At 35.3% G+C, this 24,493-nt stretch overlaps 1 protein-coding gene across 5 annotated transcripts in view; it reads left to right on the top strand.

Moving 5' to 3' along the window:
* Positions 1-24,493, top strand: part of DMD (dystrophin) — a gene marked incomplete at both ends in the record, with an annotated part of 1,307,865 nt that overhangs the window by 542,250 nt on the left and 741,122 nt on the right. For all 5 annotated transcript variants that reach the window (XM_082303865.1, XM_082303861.1, XM_082303862.1 and 2 more), the window contains 4 exons: positions 3,788-3,911; positions 10,620-10,707; positions 18,210-18,451; positions 19,880-20,060. In XM_082303865.1, the coding sequence (XP_082159991.1) occupies positions 3,788-3,911; positions 10,620-10,707; positions 18,210-18,451; positions 19,880-20,060 (635 nt within the window). The remainder of the gene's footprint in view (positions 1-3,787; positions 3,912-10,619; positions 10,708-18,209; positions 18,452-19,879; positions 20,061-24,493) is intronic.

The following is a 24,493-nucleotide window of genomic DNA, read 5'->3' as shown; positions in this document are numbered from 1 at the left end:
AGAGCAATCTGTTACCTGAGATCAGCTCTGTCAAGATGCTGCCTGCTGTGGCTAATACTTACCACCATCTGATGAATCTCTGGGCCATGGGATGTGTTCCTGATTATTTTGTTGTACTATCAAAACTGTCCCAAATTCTCCCATTTCTCTTCCAGGGAGGATGTTGCAGAGGCAGGGGCTAAGTCCTTTTGTTTAAGAAATGAAGAAATGATCACTGATAAACATTTTGCTCTGTCAATTTCCATCCTATACCAGGCTAATACCAGGCTATTCTTCAGAAAGTTGGTCTCTGTGGCCCTACTTACCTGCAGCTTCGGAATGGTGTGAACATCAGAAGTAATAAAATTTTGCCTGCAGTCAAGGGAGTTTGATACTGAGGGACTGGTAAACTAGTCTTCATTGTTATCAGATGTCTGATGTTCTGTGGTCTACTTCAGTTTACTGCTGCTTTATGCCAGTGCTCTAAAACATCCTCGTTGCCACAATAGCTGACAGCAGTAAGAGAGACAGCTTTAGCTATAGATTTATGTAAGATGAAAGAATCATAGAATTAGGTTTAGGTTGGAAAAGACCTTTAAGATCATCAAGTCCAACCGTTAACCTAGCACTGCCAAGTCCACCACTAAACCATGTCCCTAAGCACCACATCTACACGTCTTTTAAATACCTCTAGGGATGGGGACTCAAACCACTTCCCTGGGCAGCCTGTTCCAGTGCCTGACAACCCTTTTAGTGAAGAATTTTTTCCTAATATCCAATGGAAATCTCCCCTGGCTCAACTTGAGGCTTTTTCCTCTCATCCTATTGCTTGTTGCCTGGGAGAAGAGACAGACCCTCACCTCACTACAACCTCCTTTCAGGTCGTTGTAGAGAGTGATAAGGTCTCCCCTCAGCCTCCTCTTCTCCAGGCTAAACAACCCCAGTTCCCTAAGCCCCTCCTCATAAGACTTGTACTCTAGACCCTTCACCAGCTTTGTTGCCCTTCTTTGGACGCACTCCAGCACCTCAATGTCTGTCTTGTAGTGAGGGGCCCAAAACTGAACACAGTATTTGAGGTGCAGCCTCACCAGTGCTGAGTACAGGGGCACTATCACTTCCCTGGTCCTGCTGGCCACACTATTTCTGATACAAGCCAGGATGCTATTGGCCGTCTTGGCCACCTGGGCACACTGCTGGCTCATATTCAGCTGGCTGTCAATCAGCACCCCTAGGTGGGGTCAATGACCATGAAGTGGTCATTACTTTCTTGTGTACTTTGCCTATACAGTTGCTGACCATGAGGAGAGTGGGGAATGGAGAGCAATGTTGGCAACAGGGAGTGGCAACACTTTCCCTAACTTGGGCTGCTAATTTTGTGGGACTGGTTTATACAGTGCTTACTGAGTTTGAAGAACCAAAGGTAGAGAGGGTGGCAGTCCCATATAGCTGAGAACCTGTAGGCTGACCAAATTCTATCTTGACTGTTAAAACAGGTTCCCTTGTTTCTCATTTTGTCTGTGTTGCTGACAAGCACTAAACCAGATACTTGTATGAAACAGAAAGCAGTACAGCATTACTACTCTGTCTTTTTGAAAAAAAATATACACTGGATTTGGGGGCTTCCCTGTAGCTCAGGAATCGTCAAGTTACATAAGAGTCCTTAGGCAGCTGCTTTAATTTAACTAACCTAATGTACTCCTTACTGTGGACTTCAGGAGCTAGCTTTCTTTTGTCCTAGAGACTACTGTGGTAGAACTTCACATCACTGATCGCTCTTACATTGGCAGAGGTGTGGCAATCATTATTAGATCTTAAATACAGATAATTTATATACAGAATTATATTAGGAAGATCTATGAATTTGATAGTTTTTATGTTGTAATCCAGTCTATTAGCTTTAAAATTCGGTGTCCTCTCCTTTAAGATGTGTTGAACAGTCCTAAGTCATAGTTGCAAAAACAGGCTTTCAGCATTCTCCTGCTGAAATCAGTGGGATTAGATATGCAGTTAATGCTTGCAAGTTGTTGAATACACAGTATTCTAGTTTTATGTGGGAACACTGGATTTCATAGTTTTGCTGTCTCCTAGTCTTAAAATTTCATGAGAACATTTATTAAATATGCAGTTATTATATGCAGAACAGAGGATAACATATTTCAGGACTTACGATTGATTCAATGTCGTGTAGGATCAGAAATATAGCTGAGGGAGGATGCTCTTAACTGGCAGTGCGGTTCGATTTTGGGGATTAGAATCTGGTACCAGCAGAGAGTTTGCCTGAACCATCTGGGAATTTTCTTTTGTCTTCCACCTCTGAACTTATAATTCTTAACAAAATGAAGATTTCTGCACCTTTCATTGCTTCACAATCACATTTTTTCTCGTTTAATGAGTGTCCAAATAGTATTAATGGGAATTGCTTTATCAACATTATTCCTTAGAGTTTATAATTTGAATATAGAATATTGGGTTGGGCTTAAGACAGTGCATGATTCTTCTTTCTTCTACTTTCATTATTTATTACTCAGTCTTTCACACCATGTTGTTAAATGGAGTCACAAAGATCACAGTGGAGAAGGAAAAAAAGGGAGGCATAAATACTAGATCAAACATGGAATTCCTAATAGTATTCAGTTTTCATTTCTGTATATGTAGATTTCTGTAGCACCTGGTTTTACCTTACATCCTTGTATTTTAGTTCTTATAGATACGGAGTATATTGTTATAAAAGAATTAATTCTTCCAAAGATATAGTTGTCATTCAAGTTCTTCTCTTCAGTAGATTTTCAGTTTTATGTACATGATACAACATATATTTACAAAACAAACTGAAAGATACAACTGATTCTTTTTTTTCTAGGTCTTCCTAGTCTATTGCTTTCATTGTATTGCTGCAAAAGGAAAATCAGTTATAAACTAGATATAAATATAAGAACATATAGTGCAATGAAGAAATGCAATCAAGAATGCAGTTTAAAACAACTGAGAAACAAATTCTCAAGCCTCTTGTTTTAAAAACTACATTAGATAGTGAATCACAGTTTGCTTTTTCTATACATCAGCAATTTAAATATCTGCATAGGGTAACCTTCATTTTGAACTGCTACCTTCTGAATAGATAACAAAAATTAAGATCAGTTTTAAAGGAGTTGATGAGAAAATCCAGACTGTAAGAAAAATGGCTGTACAGTAAAAACTAGTTAAAAATTGTACGCAGAGGGTTGGAAATCTTAATTTGCAGTTTCTAAAGTTTTAGCTGTAGGAAAATTATAATCTACTGTTAGTAATCAGTAATTACATTCTACAACAAATTTGAGTCAATTTGAAGAGACTCTTGTCTAATGGTCAAATTTCCTGCTTGAGCATCCTTCATAATATCATCAGCACAAGCTGGGACAGAAATCTTACAGGTATGGAAGCTGCATTTGGTGAGCCAGGTAGGCCTTACATCCTCAGCTGAGCCAACAGGACTTGTGATACACTTTCTTCGTTGTGAGAACCACTTGTTTCATGTCTTCCAAAAACATCAGCTTGTAAAATTAGAATCCTTATTGTGAAAATTGTTGCATCTGTTCAGCTGTCAAATCACGGTCTTAAAAATGAAAAAGTATTTCTATGTTTCCAAATTTTAGAGTGAATAGTTTTATAAGCTATCTAATGAAATATGGGGGGTTTAAAACTGTCTTTTGCTGAGACAAATTGCTGCTTATTCACTTGTTTAAACAACCAGTTAAACATGTTTACTGTCAATGCTATCTTCAGAAACTTGTGGAAATGAAATATCTTACTGCACTTCTCTGTCTCTTAGGTTTGACTCAGATACAACAGAGCTCCATAGCTGGATGACCCGCTCAGAAGCAGTGCTTCAGAGTCCCGAGTTTGCAATATATCGAAAGGAAGGCAATCTCTCAGATCTCAGAGAAAGAGTCAATGTAGGAGAAAGTACTCATATATATGTCTGTTAGTTTGTATTAGCTTGTCAAAGTGCTTTCAAAGTCCAAGTTTAAATAAGTTCAAATGTAGGCTGACAAGCATTGATTGTCCATATGTACAAGAGGAATTTAGAAGTGCTCACTATTTCTATAAATTTCAGATTTTGGCACCAAAATTGCTACACAGGCTGTCTGAATACAGATATCGTTTGTTTGTTTGTTTGTTTGTTTTGTTTTTTTGTTTTGTTTTGTTCTTACATATTCATATTTAATTAAGGTATTCTAGATTCATGAGTCTTTGGTAAAGTTGAATCAAAGCCTATATATTACTACTTAAATATGCACCATCATTCTATACTAAGAGCTTAATTTGACATTATGCATGCATAAATTGAAGGATGTGAAAAGTGTCATCTTTTAGTGTATGCTAAAGAAAATCTATATCTAATTCTTTTTTACAGTGCTGTAAAATATATTTGAAAATCACCAGTCTCCACATATTTTTTTTTTAAACTCTGTTGTAGTATCTGAATCAAAACCAGTTCTTTTCTACTTTTGGCAAAATGGATGATTCTGCACTGCTTAAGGAGTAGCCGTGTTTGTGTATGTTTCACACACTCTGAATTTAGCCCTTGAAAACAAAACCATTACGAATTTTCTTCCATATTTACTTTTTGTCGATAGATGCAAAAATGCCTGTCTTTTCTGAGTAAGAGAAAGGCAAGTTCTTTTTATAAGTAGCTCCTATAGCGTCATGGTATGTCATGAAACTTCATTAAAATATATGGTGATACATACTCCTAGAACACAAACAGATGGAACAAAGTTACTGTAATGAAATTAGTTTTGCTGCTGTTTTTTCTCACTGTCTGCTTGTCCATCATAAGCCAGCTATGATAAGATTGAGGAACTCTGATTTTCGTGACTGTAAATATATATTTTAAAGTTTCATGTTAAATCATATTTTTCTTGCAATAATTTTAATTTAATTGTTAGTGTTGTCATAATATTACTGCTAGTACATTAGTCCATTAGACTAATATCCTGAATTTAGTTCATGGCACCACTTAATGTTATGTGAAATATACATAAATATATATATATATAAACAATATGCAAAATGGATCAAATATACAGAGAAGATTCGATGGCTTCAAATGCTTCCAAACTGGGGTGATAGGATTCATCTAATACATAAATAGATACACAGTTAATTTTCTGAGTGCTTCCATCTTCATTGTAGATAAAATTAAAAAAAGAAACAAAGAGGAATAATAAAAAGAAGAAAGTGTTCCTGTCTCCTCTTCATATATTCCCATTTTGAGGAATATAACAATTTCAAGGATGGCAAATTAGCTCATCTTGACCTACATATTAGGCTGGATACCTGTACTGTCAGGTTTCCCTAATCAATATGATGTTCCACTTCATCTTGTCAGTTTCTAAGGGTTTATAAAAGCATTAAAGGATTCAGGAGCCATGGTTCACCTTCCTCCTCCATTCTTTTCTTTTCTTTTCTTTTCTTCCGAGGAGGTGGTGATCACTGCAAGTAAAGGCGTGGAGGTAGGTGAACCACAGACCCTCCTCTGGTCCCAGCTGGAGTTCCCAGCAGCTCATGCCTTGCCTTTGTTGGTGCTGAGGAAGAACATTGGGGCTGGGAGGCCACTACCTACCACATTTGTTCAGATCTCATTTAGGTTGGTGAGGAAGGAGGGAGGGAGGGAAAAGAGGTGTGGAATTTGACCAGTGCATGGGCATTGTAAGTTTGAATTCAAGACACTGCAGGAGGTATTTCAGATGTTTCTTTGACCTCCTTGGAAGCTGAATAACTGGATGGTTAAGAAACCAATTTCCAGCTTCTTTACTGAAAAGTAGCGCAGAAAAAGGCTCTGCTTTGTATCAGGAGGGGTCTGAGACAAACCAGTAGCTCTAAATAGAAATAAGAGAAATGAACACGTATCCTTCATTACGATTGAAAATATTTTTAAAGACCAAGACTGGTTTTAATTTCATGGAGTATCACTGCTTTTAAAATGATCATTTTTGTTGATAAAATCAAGTTACATGTAGAAGTTTCTAGATGTTTTAGAGGAGAAAACATTCTGATTACATGTATTAGTTTGATAGAACTCTGAAAGATGGCACTTGACAAGTACTACATGGATTCTGTGTTGTACGGTTTTCAGTTAATAGAAGTCTTTGCACATGCTTTTCAAAAAAAGCAAAAAACCCCAGGTTTTTAAAATGCCAGGTTTTAAAGCTTGTCCTGACCTGACTTTTCCTTGCCTAGTCTCTGTCTCCATCCATAAAACTAGTAGCCAAAGCAAGAATTACTGTCCAGTTCATTGATTTGAGCAGTTTCATTATTGCTTGTTAACACTCTTTGTTTCTAATTCCCTCAAAATGAGCTTGAGATCAATGGAAAATAAGATAGTGTGCATTTTAATATATTATAATCTCTAGTAAAGTTGTAGAAGATGTATAAAAAAAGATGAAATGCCAAAAAGGAAAACATGTTAGTGATAATTGAAAAAAATTGTATTGTGCTGACATACATAGTCATACCCCAGTGTTGTACTTACACGTGCATGTACATGTGACCATGTACACATGTATGCAGAAGTCCCATCTCGCCCTTACTGGCTATCATTTAGTTTTCTCTCTATATGACAATATGCATATTGGTGTAGCACAGAACACCTGTGCTAGTCTGATGTCAGACCTACCATTTGTTGTCCACTATGGTAGGTGCTGACTCCTAGGGCCTTTTCCTAATGACTTTCTTTTCTGCTGTTCTTTTGGGGACAGGTTACTAGCTGGATGATTCTTTTTCTTGTTGTGGCGGCTTGCTCCTACTCATCATTTTTATTGGATGAGGGGTCACTTCCATATGATATAGTGAATACATCTGCTATATGGTGGAGGGACGCAGACTTCAGAAACAACAGCTACAAGGAAAGCTCTTTTGCCATCACTGATGATTCATCAAGTTCAAAAGCCTGCTCCCATCCCAGCCCAAAGGAGATCTGGGGGAGACGGAGCCAAGAGCAGGCTGTATGAAATGCACTCACTTGTTTGCTAAGCCAGCTGCTCTTCAGATACTGGCAGGAAATTAGCCTTTGGCAGATGTATTACATAGATTGAATATATTAGACATGCACAAAGAGTCCACTCCTATGTCTGGGGAGAAGCAAAAATATTTATAGCCCTTCCCTGCTACAAAAGAAAGATACTTGCCTTACCTGGCTAGAGAGACTGGATGCCATAAGTATAGAAGTTCCATTCTGGAACAACCATACTACTCCTAAATAATGAAGACATCCAAACATTAATGCTGTAAACATCATTATGCTGCATCACACTGTTAACATTCTTCAGTTAGTACATATATTTTATTGAAAACAGACCTAACTGACTCAGGCCTTTTTTGTTTTTCTTAAGCCATAACGAGCTTTCAATATTGCAAGTTCAAATATATGAAGGTTCAGGTGCAAAAAATTAAAACTTGCTAAATAGAAAATCCTGATTAATAATAAGTCAGATTTGAGACTATACATGAATAAACTGGGAATAAAACTCCTTGAAAGGAGTTTTGGTTAGTCAAGAAGAAACACCAAGAAATTCAGAGTCAAAGGTAATCATATAAGGAACAGATGTAAGGGAAAATGTCAGATATCCTAGACAATTAAATTTGTTCTCTTGGCATTCTCAAAAGCCTGACTCTCATTTGTTCATTTTGTTTTAGTGACCTTTTTTCAGACATGCTTTGTTGGGCCTGGATATCTGAAAGCTGAATCACTGTCAGAGCCAGCGATGATAATGTTGCCATCTCCTGTCCTGGGGGGTAATTGGTCAGAGTCACAGGAGGTCAGGGAATACTGCTACCATGCATCCTTTCACAGAGCTCTCTAAGTAGGATGTTGAGTTGATATGAAAAACATCTGAATTCCTCGGATCATCAGTGTTTTCTAGGTCATGAAGTCATTAACTGCCAAATAAAATCTCGGGGTTAAATAAAACACTCAGCATTGTGAAAATAGCCTCTTCACCTTCGGCTGGCATTTAGCTGAAGATGAATTTTTAGAGTTATTCAATCAGTTAAAGCAAGGCTATTACACATTTGCATTGCCAGTTACAAAATTGTCCAAAAGAGAATTAATCCCTGATTGGATGAAAGCCTGTAAAGGTAACTTTTTTCCTCATATTGGTGTATTTTTCTAAAAAACCTTTTATAGAAAACAAAAAGAGCATAACAAGGGGAAGTTATATATTTGGAAATATTTTGAAGTGACTTTGCAGCTACCACAACTTTTCATCAAAAGTGTTCATTACAATGTACAGAATCTAAGAGTTTCAAAACTTCACAAACCTCTTCAAACTTATCCCAGCCTACTTGTGTCACGAATGAACCTGAATCTAGCGTCTTACCCCTTTACTAAAGGGGAAAATGAACAAAACAAAGGCAAAGAGATAAATAAGAGGTGTTACTGGACTCCTAATCCATTTCTAGACACTTTACATGTGCTAATGGAAATCCTTCTTCTGAGGGGCTTAAAAATCCAAGACACAGTTTGCAGGTTTGGCAAACAATGTCAGTGTGTACAGAGTAATGGCAGGACTGTGTGGTTAGTACGATGAAGTAACTAGGGTGAATTTCCTCCTTTCTCCCTAGATCAGGTAATATGTCTTTGTATGATGACCAAGAGGACAGTCTTTTCTCCTTTGGCTAGCATTTGCTTTCGGTGTGTAAGCCTATGTCTTCCTGTAACCTTCATTTTTATAATATATGCTAATTACACAAAAATAAATTGAGAAAAGTAATTGACAGAGAGTTTGATATGTACCAAATTTTCATGTTTATTTTTAAGGGCTTCATATATAGTGCTTATATTTTCTATCATGACCTGGAAACATTAATCTTTCAGGAGAGAGGTGGACATTTAGCCACATTTTTCTGAACACAGTGTATTACTGGACACTGAAGGTTTCACTGCCACAGGCTTCAATGTCATATCATTTTTATATTTTAAAAAGCTATTTTTTAGTATATTTTCGGGTTTTTTTATGATTCGTTTGTGCTCACTACAGTTGCACTCATGATAATTACACATCTGGCATCACAGACGGAGTAAAATTATTTTCAGTATATTTTAGTGTTTTTATGATTCCTTTGAGTTCTCAGTAGTTAGACTCATGCTAATTATACCTGGCGTTATAGACAGAGTAGTATTAATTAAGAGTCTAAGAAATTTTGGAACTCTGCAGAGAATTAATAGACTTTTTTTTTAAATTTGGAAAATATTTAAATTGTGCAATGGAATGGTAGAAGATTTTATTGACCTACAAAAACTATAAATTGTTAATATAGTAATCTTTAACTCATTGGGACTAAACTTTGTAATCTTTCAGTGATAATTTAGGTCTATATTAAAGATATGCTTATAAAATCCAAAATATTTCCATCCTTAATTCTTCTCTAAATATCCTTTATTTATATATTTTATTTTTACAAAATTGTACTATTGAAAGTGTTTGATAGAAGCTTTGGCATATTGTTAGAAAGCCTGCTGTTTAACCATTTCTATATACACAAATGAATGCAAGTTATAAGTAGGCTGTGGAAATGTGTGAATTTAACTGTCAATCTGTCTTCAAAGTTTAGAGTGTCTCCTCACCTAGGAAAGTCTTCCAGGGAGCTGCTGCTTATTAAACTGAAGATGTTTTAAACATCACACTTTTAAAAGTTATTTTAAGAGAGTTTATTCAAAGGTGTTTATATTACTTCCTCCTAAGCATAGCAATGTATTTGAAAAATAACATTTTCACATGTAAGCGTATAAGGTTATTCTACTAAATGCATTCTTAGACACCAAAGAAACCTACCTGAGGTTTATTTCTGGTTGTAAGGAACCATTTCACCTGAAGAGTCATCACACAGAATACACCTTTACTATGGAAATAAACAAGGTGATCAGGTGATTCCTACTATATCCTGAAACTTCAGCAGCTAGCCTTTACCAGCCATTACCAGCTAGCCTGAGTGCTAGTCTGAACATGGGTGAGAAGCTTTTGAGTACAGTAAGGTGAATTGAGAGTATTAGATACAATACATAACTAGAAGCCTGTGTTGATTCTCTAGTTAATTCTTATTCTTACTTAGTAGTTCATATATACTATATATGTTCATATACAAGTTAGATATCTAATATGCATTTCACAGGGTTTTTTTGACATCAAAAGAGTAAAGTAAGCATTCAAATGGTATATGGGTTCAATACTGTAATGTGTTATGAAACCCTGTGATTTGATTAGCATGCTCAATTCTTGCTGTTATCAATAGGAGCTGCATGAGAAATGACCAAATCTATTCCTCCACAAGGAGTTTCTGTTGAATATATATTTTTATTCTGAAATATTGGGCTTTGAATAGCTCTTAATTTGTATGTCTTTTATTTGTCTGTAAAATAATGACATGTATCGTTTGTCAACTCTGTTGTGTTCTGATTCTCAGTTTATGTATTTGACTTTATGACTGACTCCCTTCCTGATGGTATCTGGTACTTGCTGCTTTCATGTCAAATCAGGAGGCTGGCAGGGCAATATGACAGGTTAAATGGTCTCAAGAAATCAGAAGACATCCCTGAGATTAATTACTTTCTTCTTCAAAAACCCTCTGTTGAAATACTCACCTTTCCTGTCATGCTGCAGGCCATCCAGCGAGAAAAGCCTGAGAAGTACAGAAAACTGCAAGATGCCAGCAGATCAGCTGAGGCCCTGGTGGAACAGATGGTGAATGGTAATTACATGGGAGTTGATTTAGATAATCTTCTTAGGGATTTGATAAATGCACAGGTTCATATTTATCACAAGAATTATATTAGCAAATACTGTCTAACTGGAACAGTAAAGTAATATTGCCTTATATTTCTTTTATTATTTCTGAATGTTAAATCTGTTAATTAGAAAAGAGAAAAAAATTCTTACTAGTTTAGTATCATGAAAAGAAACGTGTAAAATGTGCTCACAGTAATGAACTGTATATTAACAATCTGTTCTGTGCAGACTTAAGTTGTAATCTTATTTTCTGAGTATGCTAAGCTTTTGAAGGTACATTAACTTATCTGAGTTAGAAAGCTCTGAAGGCGTTACTCTGAACAGTTTGAAAAAAGTGCTTTCTGACTTATAATATACAATGTATGTTTTGTAATATAGATATTGCTGTAATGTTCTGTATCATAGAAAAGATAAGATTTTATTGGGTTTTGGAAGGGATTTTTGGCATTCGGCTTTTCAAAGATAATAAATGTCAAAGCTTATACAACTCTTAAAAAAGAAAATTAGTTGTAAGTTTTTTATTTTTATTATTGATTTTTCAAAAAAAATATTCTTTTATGGCATTCTTTTGAACTTTTACATATTTTTAAGGGAAAAAGAAAAACCAAAGAAAGGTAGATGGAAGTAAAATTGCAAGTCATGCCATTGTCCTTGATATTAAAGAATGTCTAACTTTGCAATAAAATATTAAACACAGGCCAACATCTGTCATACTGATATGATTACTAGAAATATAGAATTAAGCTTCAGAACATACATTTTATATTAAATTTTTATAACGAAGAACCAAGAATTTAATTGCTAAAAATGAAATGCTCTGAGTTTGAGGTACTAAGTGGCCGCGCTAAACAAATTTGATGGAATCCTGAGTTTATCTCCCTTAAGTATGAAGGTGTAATATTTTAAAACTGACCATATTTAATGTGTTGGGTATATTTAATTATCATTACTGTAATAACTGTTGCAAGAGTTCCCTTCCTAGCCTCAGTGAATAGACTGAAGGGAGTCTGGTAACATGTACACCCTCTGTGAAATCATTTGGGCAGTTTTTCATGGCTGATCATATAAAAAAATCTGTCAATTTTTTTGGACATGTTTTCTGCCTGGGAGAACTGGTTGTACAGGACTTTGAAGGCAGTATTTGAAATTTGTGTGCTGCTACATCAAGGTTGTTACTTTGGGCGGAATCTGTCTAGGACACATTTAGCAGTGCCCCACTCTTCCTTTGGCCAAATGCAGACTTGCACCTCAAGAATTTCAGCTCCAGTTTCTTTGGATTATATAGTACTTTCTGGTGACTAATTTTGGTTTTAGTTGCAGAACTTACTAGCACATTATATATTACTTTTCTGGTACTGTACTACCTGCCATGTCTAGTATCAAGTAGATTAACATTCTATCTTAAATATCGTCATGTGGTTTTAACTCAAGGTTCTCTTTTTTTCTCCTTCAGTCCATGCGTCCATGCTTGTTCATGGTTTATAAATATTGTGATCTCGACTGTTGCTAGATGTGCATATAAATATTTCCAGTATCTCCCAAATCACACCTTTTTTTAGGAAGCACATCTTCCAATTGGGGTGCAAGCACAGGGTAGACTAGCTTAAGCCAGCATGACTTTATCTGTTTCCTATCAACTGCTCTGAGCTCTGTATCATCCCATATATTGTGGTAGCCTTAGTAGCAAGAATATTCTAGCAAGGATGACAGTTTAGCTGCATGTGAGAATGAAGATCCTTTTTTGCCATGGTTTTAGGGAAGAAACAATTCCTTTGAAAAGAGAAACAGTTCCTCTGGACTTGAAGCCTAAAATGTTTATGGGACTTTCAGCTACTCCACTGCTGCAGAGGCAATTTAAAGAATAGTGTATGAAATGGTTAAATAATTCCATAATCACCACCAGGTGGGAGCAGTAGAGAGTAGAATTAAATAATTCGCATTAGCTGAGGAGAACTGTAAGATGATTTTAACGAAGAATTTGCAAATGGAATATCTTACTAGGTGTTCAAAATTACGCTTTGAGTGTAGAGGAAGTTAACTGCCATGTTCAGCCTTTATACTTTTAAATATAACACATTTTTTGTTTGTCTTTTCTTCCAAATCATTATGATCTAATGCAATTGCAGTTAATGGGATTATCTCTAAATTGATATTGAACTAAAAGTTATGTGAAAAAAATTACTTTAAACCTACATCTCAAACTGTAATAAACTTATGCAACATTATGTTTTCCACAGCAGTTCAACTAAGTTTCTTTAGTCTTTGTGTGGCTTGTGGAAATTAATTTGGGACATACGGTCTTCATATCTGTTACTTTTTTTTGTTGTTGATTTCTGGATTTACTAAGAACAAGAGGAAAGGATATAGCACAGGAAAGTTTTGCTGCATCTCCAGAATAAGGTTCAACAAAGCAGACTGTCTATGCCTACATACCTTCTAATGCTGGAACTCTTTTCTGTAACATGGGACGGAACTGGAATTAATGTGGCTTTATGGATTTGTGGGAGACACACAGTTTAACATCTAGTGGAGGGAAGATGTACTATGTTATCTTGAATGAAAAACCTTTTTAACTATCACAATTTACAAATCACAAATGATGATGCTTCCATCATTATTTTGTGGTACTTTCCTTAGGGAAACCAGTCAGTGATATAATTGATGATTGTTATGCATTTGCAGTATAATCTATAATTAAAAGACTACACAAGGCAAACAGATTTAAGGCATAAATCAGTTGTGAAGTCATGCAATGACAATTTTAACTGCATTGTTATTTTTTACTTATTGTGTATCAATTAGATGTGGACTAATAATGATTAGACTCTTAAGATTCCAATTATGCTAAATAAAATTCTGAATGTAACAGATGAAGAGCATAAAAAGATGAAGACTTCTGGTGAATTATAAGAGAGAGTTCAGCATGGTGGTGAATTTCATTGTTGTATCATTTATAGTTATTTTCTTACTTTTATTTTTATTGTGATAAGAGGGGGAATAAGTAAAAAAAAGGATTCAAATTCTGGAGAGAACTGGATTGGTTTATGTAGGGTTTCATTCATTTGTTCCTTAGCACAGATGAAAATATTCTGAGGAAGTGTGTTTATACAGGGCACTATTCTTGCCTTATGTAAATGGTTTCAGCCATTGTCACCAAAAGTATTTTGCACTGGAAAGAACTGCCATCTCACACAGTGCAGCTATTGTGTTTGTAAGCAGTATGTCTGGGTATTGCCATTGGAAGGATTTTTCCCATCACAGTGGAAATCATTGATCATTTTGGTGGATGATTGTTTACCCAACCACCCATCTTCTACACGGGCCATGCTCTGCCTCTCTTTGTCCATGCTTTTAAAGAAGTCTGATGATTATAATCAATGAAAACTTACATCTTCTGTTTACCCGTGTAGGAAAAAATTCTGTTCTGTTTTTCTTTTCTAAATTCCATTCTAAAATAGAATAACAAATCTGTTGATGCGTGAGTGAAGCAGTTTAGGAGTTTGAGTGGACACTTGACTATTATAGTAGTTTAAAATAAAGTAACTAGGGCATCAAAATGAACACTCCAAGAATTTTGATAGGCAGCATTAAAGTGAATACAAATGAATTTGTTGTGATAAAACATGTAATTTTTAAGTGCTATTGTTCTGTGGAAGAAATATATTATCTTGTGAGTTACCATTTCGTGTATGCTTATGAGTCAAAAGCTGTAAAAACACAGATAATATTACATTATTCTATCATAGAACCATAGCAAATGATAAATGCACTTAATAAGATATACTTCATACTAAGTGGCAGTTCCAAAGTACTTGCATGTAAGGTGCTGAACAATTAAAAATATTCAGACACAATTTGTTACGTGCAGTACACAAGGTAATAAAATTAATGGATGCACTTCAGATAATGATCTGTTTCCTGTGGGTAAAGTATATTTATTCACTGATTATGTCAGAAGCTTTTAGAATATGAAACATGAGAAGATTATGAACCATTATTCCTGAAATAGTATTGTTTTACCAGAGAATGGGTTTTATATTGTTTCTTCACCTGCTTGTCAACTTTTGATGTGTCTTGTCGCCATGAGTGAAACAGAGTAAGGAGATTGATGTTAACATCATGAATGAAAGCTGGTGGTTGCTAAAGTTGCTAAAGATAATGAAGAAATCAGTAGTTATCGTGGAAGTAAGTTTCAAATTCTTGATTTTCACCAATTTAGTGAGCAAATAAAAACATTAAAATTTTGCCCTCATTGCATCAACTACTCAAATAGTTATTAATTTGTCATTTTCAATGAGATGGAGGACTAGCTTTCTTCAAAATAAGACAAAATTTTGACAAATTTGCCTGATTTCAAGTGCAAGTAATGGCCATTTTCTTGCATCATTCTGGAAATGACATGCCGATGTCTGGTAGACAACTTTGAGTTACCTGAGCGGACTGTGAATTAAGAGAGTTCCAAAAATGCATCCTATGGAGATTTTCAGATGGGTCTTCCTTTCAGTAGGATATTGTGTTGCCTAATGGAGGTGTACCTCTGCAGTCTTTTAGCAAACATGGCTCTGCACACCCCAATCCTGTTCTGTCGGCTTCAGTTACATGAAGAGCAAAAACGTTTCTTTGTTCATCTTTGCACTTGTGGAATCCCATTTAGACTCAAAGTTTAGATAATAAAAAAAAGAATTAAAGAACATTGAATAATATTGGGTATTTTGACATATTTAAATGTTACGTTATGAGGGATACATGAGTGGAAAGAAGAAAAGAGGATCTGATGAATCTAGATTTTCATCTGAAATACAGTCCTCCCTGAATCCTTGAAGAAAATATTACAGTGAAAAGTATTATTATGCAAGGAGAATCCCTGACTGCACTTCCCCTAGTAATAATAATCTTGCCTAAGGGTACTTTGGAGACTGTGGCAGCTGAAAAGAGAGGAAAGGAGGAATAAATAAAAGTGTTCTTTTTATATCTACTCTGCCAAACTCTTAGGCAGTGTTTCCAGGTTCAGAGAACAAAGCGGCAAAGATATCTGCTGTCTGTTATGAGTATACAGCATTTTTATAACCAAAGTCACAACAGGACAGAAGCAATTCTTGAAATATAGCATAGTTAAAGGCTTGTCTTCTATATATGTGTTTGTTCTTGCTGTTGGTAAGGTTCAGTATCTATGTGCCTGGTCATCTTTGTTGTTATCTAGACATGCTATGCCATTCAGGTTTATGCTGCCTCTTCACATATTACTATATGTTCATTAGACGTTACACTTTAAGAAAATGTAGTTATGCATCCCACATCTCCAGATGCAAACACAAACCCACAAAAGACCAGATCAATGTTGGATTTTATTAAGATGTGTCAAAATACTGTTTACCTCTTTATGCTTTAAAGTTCTTTTTATACCCTTGCTCAGCCTTTAAACTGTGCCATTCAGTTTCCGGAGTATAATGTATATATATAGCCGCTCCAACCACCACAGTTGCCATTATCTCCCAGTAGTACTGGGCTTCCTATCTTTCTATATTTTTGCTTGTACTTTTTGAAATCATGTACTATTCGCTTGGCTAGGGCAACATTCTAGAAACAGAGCATGTCCAGGGAACCGCCATCAGGTACTGCACAGTCTATTTCCAAGTGGGCTGTTTCCAAGTGGCTCTGAATGGAATAGCCCTGAGCTGAATCCAGAATAGGATTTGCCAGAGAACTATGGTGCTCCGCAACAGACACAATCCCAGATCATCATTTAGTGTGGTTTACTATATAGCTTGCATTATAGTCATTCATTAGAAAATTTTATTATAATAAATTTCCAGTACTTTTATTCAAGGCATTTAGCTGTAATTAGGACTCCATTTCCTATGTCCCACCTTCAAAAATTGCACATGAACTTCACTATTTTTTATCCCTGCTAAAGAAATTTTCCTGCTGATTGGGAGTACAGGTTGCAAACAAGATGTACCATATTGACAGCATATCAAAAATCATGGAAGTATAGCACTGAAGGCTTTTGTCTCATTTGCTTTTAAACTTGTTTTTAAGAAATAGAAAAACATTCTAAATTTGATTATTTTGATAAAAACACAGCTTCTGTTTTACTGGTTAACTAGTATATGACTAAGTGATGATGTTATTGAAAATGTTCTTAAGCATATAACATTACTCAATGGATTGAGAAGTATATTAGTCATAGAATCATAGAATTGTTTACATTGGAAAAGACCCTTAAGATTATCAAGTCCAACCGTTAACCTAGCACTGTCAAGTCCACCACTAAACCATGTCCCTAAGTGACACATGTACACGTCTTTTAAATACCTCCGGGGGTGAGGACTCAACCACTTCCCTGGGCAGCCTGTTCCAGTGCCTGACTACCCTTCTGGTGAAGAAATTTTTCTGAATATCCAATCTAAACCTCCCCTGGTGCAGATTAATTAATTTTGAAATCAATGTCAGTCCTATTGCTATCTGTATCATTTACATTTCATGCCAGTAAAAAAGGTTAGGGATTACATTTAAACTTCCTCTGAAAAATAAATGAGATGCTTAAGTTAAGAGTATTTTGAACTCGACCTGAGTTCAAGTCTTGGAATAATTATAAATGCTGTTATTGTAAGACACCTTTGCTTATTTTTGATATGTGTTGCCTTACTTTCTTCACAGAGTATATAGAGCTCTTTTACCTTTAAATAGTTCTAAATAATTGCCTTGTCTCTAATAACTAAAGTCAGTTTTCTTTTATGAACTTTAATTTAAGCATGAGAGAAGTATTTCTGCAATAGACAGAAGTAGGCAAACTATATCAGAGAAATCAAACCCTGTCTGAAAATAATCAGAGGAGTGTCACCTATGGTTTCTCAGCTCTCAGTCTTTGCTTAATGTCTACTGATGGTCACTGTTGGACACATGAGACTGGCTTAGATGGAGGTTTGATCTGATCATATGTTTATTCCTTGGTGCTTATGATATTTCTAGAATAACACGTAAGGCAAAGCTTAAGAGTTGGATTATCAGAAACATCAAAATAACTGTGGAGTATAGTTCCCATTCATTTAAATCTGTCTTTTTATTAAAAAAAAAACCAACAGTCTTGTACATTAAAATCTAATTACAGTCCTGACATAGTTTTCAAAATCCAGCTGTCAGGCATTTTCTTATTTCTTACAGAAGTTTTAATTAGCTTTATGTATTGTATTTCTACTTTCTGCTTTATTCCCATTCTTGTACTTTAATGCACTTTCCCATAGCGATAAAAGTACTCTGGCAGCAACTTAAAATATTTTTGAAATGCTCTCTCCACTAATGTGTAACATCTGTATGTTCAGGACTGTTATTTGATGATAAATCATTAACTGGGTTTATGAGCTCTCAAATACAGAAATTGAATTGTTAAATTCTTTTACTTTTTTTTTTTTCTTTGTGATTTATTTATCTTTAAGTGTCAGACTTCTCTTGTTTTCTTTCTAGAGGGTCTGAATGCTGACAACATTAGACAAGCCTCAGAGCAGCTGAAGAGCCGCTGGATTGAGTTCTGTCAGTTGCTGAGTGAGAGACTGGCATGGCTAGAGTACCAAAATAACATCATTGACTTCTACTCTCAGCTGCGGCAACTGGAGCAGACAGCAATTACTGCGGAAAACTGGCTGAAAGCACAACCCACACCAGCAACAGATCCTGCTACAGTAAAAACTCAGCTGGAAAAATGCAAGGTTAGAGATTCTTCTCCAAGTTTTTTATGATAGGTGTTCCAACAGTGGGCCAGATTATGACCTACACTATTTCATGTAAAAGTGGAAAAATGGACTCCTTATCTTTCCCAGGTAATTATTGAAAATATTTATTCAAGGAAAGGAAAGACTGGTAAAGAAATAAAGAGGCAATAATACCTAGCTTATGGATATTTAAAACTGCCCCAAATATTTAGTTGTTAAGATACTTAGATACCTAAATCTAGGGAACTTTTTTTCCTTTTTTTTTTTTTTTTTTTTTTTCCTGTAAGAGTCTGTACCTTTGGTTCTTCATTAAGAGGCTGTTGCTCATCATCTCTGTCATAAGGATCTGGGCCAGAAAATTGTCTTCATGGTCAAGTCCACAATTCTGCCATTGCAGACCACTTTACTTGTTACATACCCTGGGTTTTGATGCAGGGTGGATTGTGTAATCAAATGGAGGACTATACTTCTGTCATTGTATGACAGAATTACAGTAGTTGTACAAAAACGGTCGCACCAATTCACTTATTCTCCCTAAATGTTTTCATTTTTGTGCTGCACCATCATAGAAATTTGCTTTTCTCTCTTACTTTAGACAGCTCTGTGGGTGGTGATTACTTACAAGCTAATATTATTTGACAGGAATCTATTGAAATGTAGTAATGAATTATCAATTGCACGACATACTTGTAGAAGTTTGACTTTATAAAATCTCTGGCTCCAGAAGCTCTCAAACTGAAAACAATGTTTGAAACCCAAATTTATATCTATGCTATTACTTCTATTTTCAGGCATTTCCAAGCTGGCATTGTGCTTACAGGGGTTCTTTGTTTTCTTGCAGAAAGCTTCTCTTCCAGTAGCTCTACTATGAACTGTCATTTGGGTTACTTTCCTCATTTCTTTTTACTTAGTAGTTGCAAGTGTCACAGTGTGTACAAGGTCTCCTGAAGGTATAATAGCACTACCCTGATCTGTAATGCGTTACTGTGAGGCTGCTAGAAATCACTGTGCATCTTCACCTCTCTTTTTCTACTTCATGCTATTTAGCCTGTGTATAATCTAACAGAGATGAGTCCAGGATTATGGGACATGTAGAGTTTTTATCTTCCCAGCTCTACATGAAAAGGGTGCTCCTTGGGCATGGAATTTTAATGTACAATCTGTCTTGTTTTCTTTGAGCATTACACTAGTAACATGATCATGTCATGCGAAAGGGACTTTAAACAAAGGTAAGAGCATCATATTGGGAGCAGAGGTATTGATTTATGAGAAATGATTAAAAATGTTGAATTTGTTCTTATTGTAACTGATGTAGTTGGAAGCAAACCGTTGTGTAATGTGCATTGAAACAGCGGTGATTTCATGGCACTAGTGATTTCATTTGTTGGACAGCTTTATCTAGATGTTTTTTGTTCAAAAATGCAGGACGAAATCATCCGAATGTCAACCCTTCAGCCTCAAATTGATCGGCTAAAGGCTCAAAGTCAAGCACTCAAAGAGAAAGAACAAGGGCCAGTGTTTCTGGATGCTGACCTTGCTGCTTTTACCAGCCATTTCAAACAAATACTTGCTGACATGCAAGCCAGAGAAAAGCAGCTGCAGACCAGTAAGTGTTCATGACAAAAAGTCAATTTGCCTGACTAGCATGAAAAGAATAGGTGTATATATTTTACTTTCCTACTTTTGTATTTGCTTTTGCCACGCTAAACCAGTAGCACAATTTAGGTGGTCTTTTTTGCAGTTGAATTAGTCTTTCAGAAATTATCAGTGTATTATATATTTTATATTAATAGGAAAACAAGGGAAAGTACACTATTCAGAAGCAATGGTTATACTCAATGTGGTTATACCATCACATCTCCTCTTGTTAGCATGTACAGATTTATTGATATTTTTTGGCAGCATAAAACTGTCTTTGTTTATTTGGGTTATGACACAGGGCTGTCTACCTCTGTCAGTAGAGAAGAGAGAGAGTTTAATTGCGGGAGTAAACCTGCTCTAGATTTTCATAGAATAGAAATTTAACTCCATAAAGCTCATCAAAGAGAGTACCTACTTCAGGGTATTTAGTTTTTCATCATCTGGTGAAGTGTTCCTTTTTTTGCAACACAGAATATATGACTGCTAGTTATAACATTATTTACAATATTTGTAATAAAATGTGGTTTTAAAAAGAGGGAAAATGCTATACCAGAATAGAAAGTTGACTTTATTTCTTATTAAAGGTGCGTAGCATGTCAGTGACTACTGTACACTTTCTGTATTTGATTATGAAAATAAAAATGAAGTATTGGATAAAAAAATATAAATTTAATTTTTCTCAACAGCAAAGAGATTATTTGCCCCTTAAACCAATGATATCTGTAAATGACTGTACTGTTTTGAAATTAGACATAGTCCTAGCTCCTTCTAGTGGATCTTTATAGTATTCCTCCTAAATTCTTTCCTGGAGAGGTTTGGCATGATTCCATTTTTAAAGATGGATTTTGTTTCAATGATACTGCATTATTGTGCTTCTGTGGTTATTTCACACATGCACACATACGTAAACTGAAGAGGTGATGGTGCATAGGAGAACTGAAGAAATAAAACACAAGTGTACCATAGCATGTGATGAAAGATTGAGCTGTAGAAATTTAGTATCAAGAAGTGTAAAGTGTATTCATGACTCTAAAGTCAGGCCATACAATGGATAAGATTTTAAAGCTTTTAATGCCACACCAGTTTATATGCTGAAATTAGTTACCATTCTGCCAACAGGAAAATATGGTAAATGATTTCCTTATGATTTCTTCTATATCCAATTTTGTGTAATTGCTGGTTTTACCTCACCTAATTTTACTATAGTGAGGCCTTGTGAACTAACCAGTTGGTTAGTCCTGTAAGATGAGTAGTGTCAAGATGAAACTGTTTTATCCCATACAGTGCATTCCTCTAGTGATATTCTAAGTGAGATTATTATGTTAATCATATTTTATCTTCAGAAATTTTACACACAGTTTTATCCCAAATGCTAACTTTCTTTTATAACTCTGCTGTAGATATGAACGATCATGATTGGGATACTGTGTTAGGTCTAATCCTGTTTCAGGAAAGTATTATGAATCAAAAAATGTGAAAGACCCTGAAGCTGAAGCACAGAAAATTTGGCTCTGAGTTTCTTCTGCTTTTTTCAATGACTATTTTTCTTCTGCTGAACAGGAGGAGAAAAGGCTATATCCCATGTCCTTATTTTAGCCTTAATTTAATAGAAAATGTTGAAATTTTGCTACAGCATTTGAGATATTTCCATCTGTTATTTGCATAAATTATGTGCAATTAATTATTTTCTATAGATAGAAGAATTTCTTAAAGACTGAATGATGTTTTCCATATCAGTGGTAGTATTTTCTCTTTTTTTTTATTCCCTGTACATATAACCTACATGTTCTAGAAAGATTTTTTTGATTCATCATTAGGGGATTTTTTATGTTAAAAGGATTTTTGATTCATCATTAGGGGTTTGGGGTTTTTGTGTTTTGTTTGTTGTTTTTGTTTTGTTTTGTTTTTTAATGTTCTGTTAGTCCATTATCTTTTCTGATGAATAAGTGTATTTAGCTATTCTGTTCTGTTTTCCAAGGGAATTTTTTCCCCCCAAGAAAGTTTTCTCTTGTTCTAGGAGATTGTCTCCCTCAAATGTTTTTTGTTTGGTTGGGTTTTGGTGGGTTTTTTTGAGGGTGGTGGTGGTTTTGTTTTGGTTTTTTTTAGTCTCAGGAGTGTTTAGTAGTTTCTCTATGCTGCACAGTACATTTCTTAGTAAAAAATTATTAAAGATTAACTCAGATTTTCTCAAATGTTTTTCTCCATGATTTGATTAGCACTTCCAATTACAAAACGTAATTTAAAGCCAATTCTAAAACCTCTTTGGTTGTTTTTTCACTATTTTGCAATGTTGTTTATGAAAGAAATACAACCTCATAAATTATGAGGAAATATGACCTCATTTTTCTTACTTTAGAGAATGTCTGTATATCCATAGGTAATTGATCCTTTTGAAGATGGTGTATCCATCATTCCAGCTCTCCCTCCTCTACAAACACATTTGGAGTCATTTCTAGAATACTGGTATATAGCAAAAATAGAGGTCAGGCAGTGCTTCAAATTATTCAGTAGTGTACAGAAGGGAATGAAATGGACAATCGTGGAAATAATTTGAATATGAATAATGTGATTTCCCAAGGAAATTCTTAGTTTTATAATTGCCCTGGTGAAGAATGAGGGATTAAACTTTATATTTACTTGTCTTGAAATTAACTGCTGCCATGTCAGAGATATTTCTAGGGAGCAGCCTGGTCAGCCTCCCATTCCCTCTCAGCACAGGGAGAGCTGTCAGTCAGTGTCAGGTGAGTACTCCCTGGCTCAAACTACTTCCCAGCTGGCAGCTGATTCATTCCAGCACTCATCTTGTGCTGTGACTGGACCAAACTCTGTTAAGGTGCTTCTTTTTTTTAGTCTTGCTGCGGTGAACTCTTACCCAGCTGTGGTCTTCTGTGAGAAGCATTCTGATACATGTTCTCCATTTGACAAGACTGTTCTTCAGAGGGGGTTTGGGGAGTGTCATTAGATTTTTAAAAAGTAACTAAAAAAAAAAAAAAACAAACCAAACCTTTTGTAGCAGGTGAAATTAAGAATATCAAGATGGAGATGGCAAAGGAAAAGTCATACTTATTTCTATTTTTCTCTGCTTTATAAATTCGTGCACTGTGCTTTCCTTTCAAATTCTGATTCTGCCTTTGCAGGATCAGTAATCCCCGAAGGTGAAGTCGTCGTCGTAGACTTTAATCCACAAACATTAGTATCACAAAGCAAATTTTAGAATAAAAATAGACAGGTCTGGATGTATGTTTACGTTATGAGCATGGGGAGTTTAGAGATTCATACTGCCCTCAGAGAGACCATAAATGTGTTAGATTATTTAGACAGCTAAAATTCAGTAATGTGAATCCCACTGTAGGAGTTTGACTGAATTCTTACCACTGGCATCATGAGTTGCAAAAACAATATAGGCTCTTCTTAAGTGTCATCCAAAAAGGTGTTAATATGCTTCCTTGTGGATGAAAATGCTGACACATTGTCTATCTTAAAACAAAACAAAACACAAACAAACAATTCCCCCTCTGCCCCCCCCCCCCCCCCCCCAAAAAAAAAATCCCAACCCAACAAGCCCCAAAAACTCTAGCTAGGCAAAAGGCATTGAAAAGTAGTATTTCACTACTGGTAATTTGGAAAAGTGAAATAGGAAAACTATTGTTTCACTGAATTTAAAAGTGCTTTTTAAATGGAATATTAAATAACCAAATTGGAAAGCCACTAGCTTGATTAAATCAACATCTGTGATCCCACTTGAACTCTTATTTAATCCTTTAAATAATAGAGAACATGATTCGCTAAAATTGGACAAAACCTTTTCAGTGTTTGGATGGTTATAAAATTATTATTATCGGCAAACTTTCAGGATAAGAGTTTCATGCAGTTTGGTGGAGTTTGCTGTAATAGCAAATCTTGTGATTTTACCTCTTCTGAGGTACTCTTTGCTGTTACTGAAAATAACTCTTATTTTATATAGCTGCTTGAAGTCATACACTAGTCCTAAGATTTGTTTTTCATTTAAAGGAGAAAATTATTTATAGAAGTCAAACATTACATCACAGTACTGAACTCCATTTCATATTTCTAAATAAAACTGCAGATTAAGAGTTGTGTACTCCTTTAACATATCTAAGCTGTTAAAATTATATCTCCATTCATCTGTAGTGATGTGTTTAAATGCATGTTCTATTCTAAAATAGGAATTGTTTGGATTAAATGAGTCAAAGACAATAAAAATCTCACTAAGGAAATAAAAAGATTTAAAATGCTGTTTGATGAGATGGAAAATGTTTGGTTTCTGTGTTTCCAAGAATGTATTACTGTTGCTTTCTTTGTAAAGAAAATATATCACAAGGCAAGAAATTCTTGTCTTTCCTGGTACCACGTCCTCTCTTTTGTAAATCCCCAGAT

The sequence above is a fragment of the Platalea leucorodia genome (genome assembly GCF_965183815.1).
Source record: "Platalea leucorodia genome assembly, chromosome: 2".
NCBI classification, from domain to species: domain Eukaryota; kingdom Metazoa; phylum Chordata; class Aves; order Pelecaniformes; family Threskiornithidae; genus Platalea; species Platalea leucorodia.
The sequence above is the reverse complement of the archived record's forward strand: the minus strand, read 5'-3'. Positions and strand labels throughout refer to the sequence as shown.